Genomic DNA, 1,589 nt, shown 5'->3' with positions numbered 1-1,589 from the left:
ACCCAGGCCCCGGGCCCACCCTCATTCACATGATTTCTCAGCAGCTCCCCAGGTCCATGGTGCTCCCTCCCAGCACCCAGATGACAGTCACACTGGAGTGACCAGGGGGTCACCCTCACAGGACCCACATCCCCCTGGCCTCCCCTTGTCCTGGTCACCCTGGTAAAGGCCACCAACGTGCACTTGCTCAGCCTACCTTTCCCCCACATGCAGCGCTGCCCCCACCCCCTCACGTCCACTCGCTGCTCCAGCCCTTCTGCCCTGGGGAGTCGGGCCCCATCACCTTCCCCGCTGGCCACCCACAGGCCCCCCCAGTGCCTTCGGATCCACTCTCCATGCAGCTGTCACGATGACCATGTGACAAGACCAGGCCACCTATTACTACCCTATGGAACCTCTAGGCCTCTCCAGGCTCCTCAGCCTCTCTCCCCACCTGGCCCTGAGCCTCACTCTAGGGTAAGAAGTCTGGTGGGGGGGCGGGGTTGGGGGGAGGGGGGGCCTGGGAGGCGGGGAGTTGCAAGCTGAGCCGGAGGACAAACCGCTGCCTCTCTAGTGGGGTCCAGCGATCCCATTTGGAGGGGAGCGCCATGCTCACTCATGCAAACTGACACATGCCAGTACAGAGCGTCTCAAATCCCGGGAACCAGCACTCAGTGGGGGTGGGGGACACTCACCTGTGCCGACAGCCCGCTTTGTGTCCCAAGTGCACTCGGGCATCGAAGAGGCTTCTCACGGAAAACAGCTCCTTGACACTGAAGAAGTCGGAGTGCTTCAGGGGCTCGCTGAGGATCCTGTCCTGGAGATCTAGGGCGAGGAGAGGGCGCCGTGTCTCGGGGGACGCGAGTCGCGGGGGGGGGAGGGTGAAGCCCGGTGAAGCCCGGCCGCTGAAGGTGACACGGGGTTCTTTTCAGGAGGTTCGGGACAGTCTCGGTTCTGAACATGGCTCTGTGCCTGGTAAACCCGGTCGAGTCACCAGCTCAGCGGTGGGCGGGGCGACTCTAACGCCCGCTTTACGTGGCGGCATCTGCCCCGTGGGGCTGTTGGGGGGCTCGGACCCCTCCAGGCTTTCACATCTAAACCAGGCGGGACTAACCCTCCTGGCGGCAGACGACTTCAACCCAAACTGGGGCGGCCTGGCGCGGCCCCTGCACCCCCGCCCTTGTCGGCCCCGGGGTCCGCATTACCGCTGCTGCCCTCCGGCTCGCCGACGGCGGGGGCCGCGGCGCTGCCCAGCGTCCTGCCGCTCGGCCGGGTCGGCCCCAGGGTCGCCGCCTTGAGGACGCGCAGCCGGAGCGGCCCGGGCCAGACACCTGCGGAGAGAGCGAAGAGCGGACTCGTGGCGCGCGCGCCCTCCCGCGCCCAGGTCCCCGGCAGCGGCCGCGCAGGCCCGGGGCGCGCGGTGTCCCCGCCGTGCTCACCTGCGCTCAGCAACCGGGACAGGGCGGGCGCGGGCGCCATGGCGCGGAGGAGGCGGGCGCGGGGCCGGAGCGGCTTCTCCTTCCGCCGCCGCCCGCGTCCCCGCCGCAGCGCCGCCTGCAGGCCCGGAGGTGCCGCTGCGCGCCCCGAGCCCGCCCCAGGCCCCGCCCTGA

At 69.2% G+C, this 1,589-nt stretch overlaps 1 protein-coding gene across 1 annotated transcript; it reads right to left on the bottom strand.

The window, feature by feature from the left end:
* Positions 1-240: 240 nt before the first annotated feature.
* Positions 241-1,517, bottom strand: LOC105311750 (28S ribosomal protein S2, mitochondrial-like). Its single transcript, XM_011387660.2, has 3 exons — positions 1,419-1,517; positions 1,185-1,310; positions 241-804 (listed from the first exon to the last, which is right to left on the bottom strand). The coding sequence occupies exons 1-3, from the start codon at positions 1,456-1,458 to the stop codon at positions 671-673; spliced, it is 300 nt and encodes a 99-aa protein (XP_011385962.1). The 5' UTR covers positions 1,459-1,517; the 3' UTR covers positions 241-670.
* Between the last annotated feature and the right edge of the window lie 72 nt (positions 1,518-1,589).

This window comes from Pteropus vampyrus, unplaced genomic scaffold, assembly GCF_000151845.1.
Source record: "Pteropus vampyrus isolate Shadow unplaced genomic scaffold, Pvam_2.0 Scaffold1000008225, whole genome shotgun sequence".
In the NCBI taxonomy this organism is placed as follows: Eukaryota; Metazoa; Chordata; class Mammalia; order Chiroptera; family Pteropodidae; genus Pteropus; species Pteropus vampyrus.
The sequence above is the reverse complement of the archived record's forward strand: the minus strand, read 5'-3'. Positions and strand labels throughout refer to the sequence as shown.

Coding starts and splice junctions, on each gene's coding strand:
- LOC105311750 (XM_011387660.2), bottom strand. CDS start 1,458: ATGGCGCCCGCGCCCGCCCTGTCCCGGTTGCTGAGCGCAG. Junction 1,311..1,418: donor GTCCCGGTTGCTGAGCGCAG/GTGAGCACGGCG, acceptor CTCTCTCCGCAG/GTGTCTGGCCCGGGCCGCTC. Junction 805..1,184: donor CGAGCCGGAGGGCAGCAGCG/GTAATGCGGACC, acceptor TCCTCGCCCTAG/ATCTCCAGGACAGGATCCTC.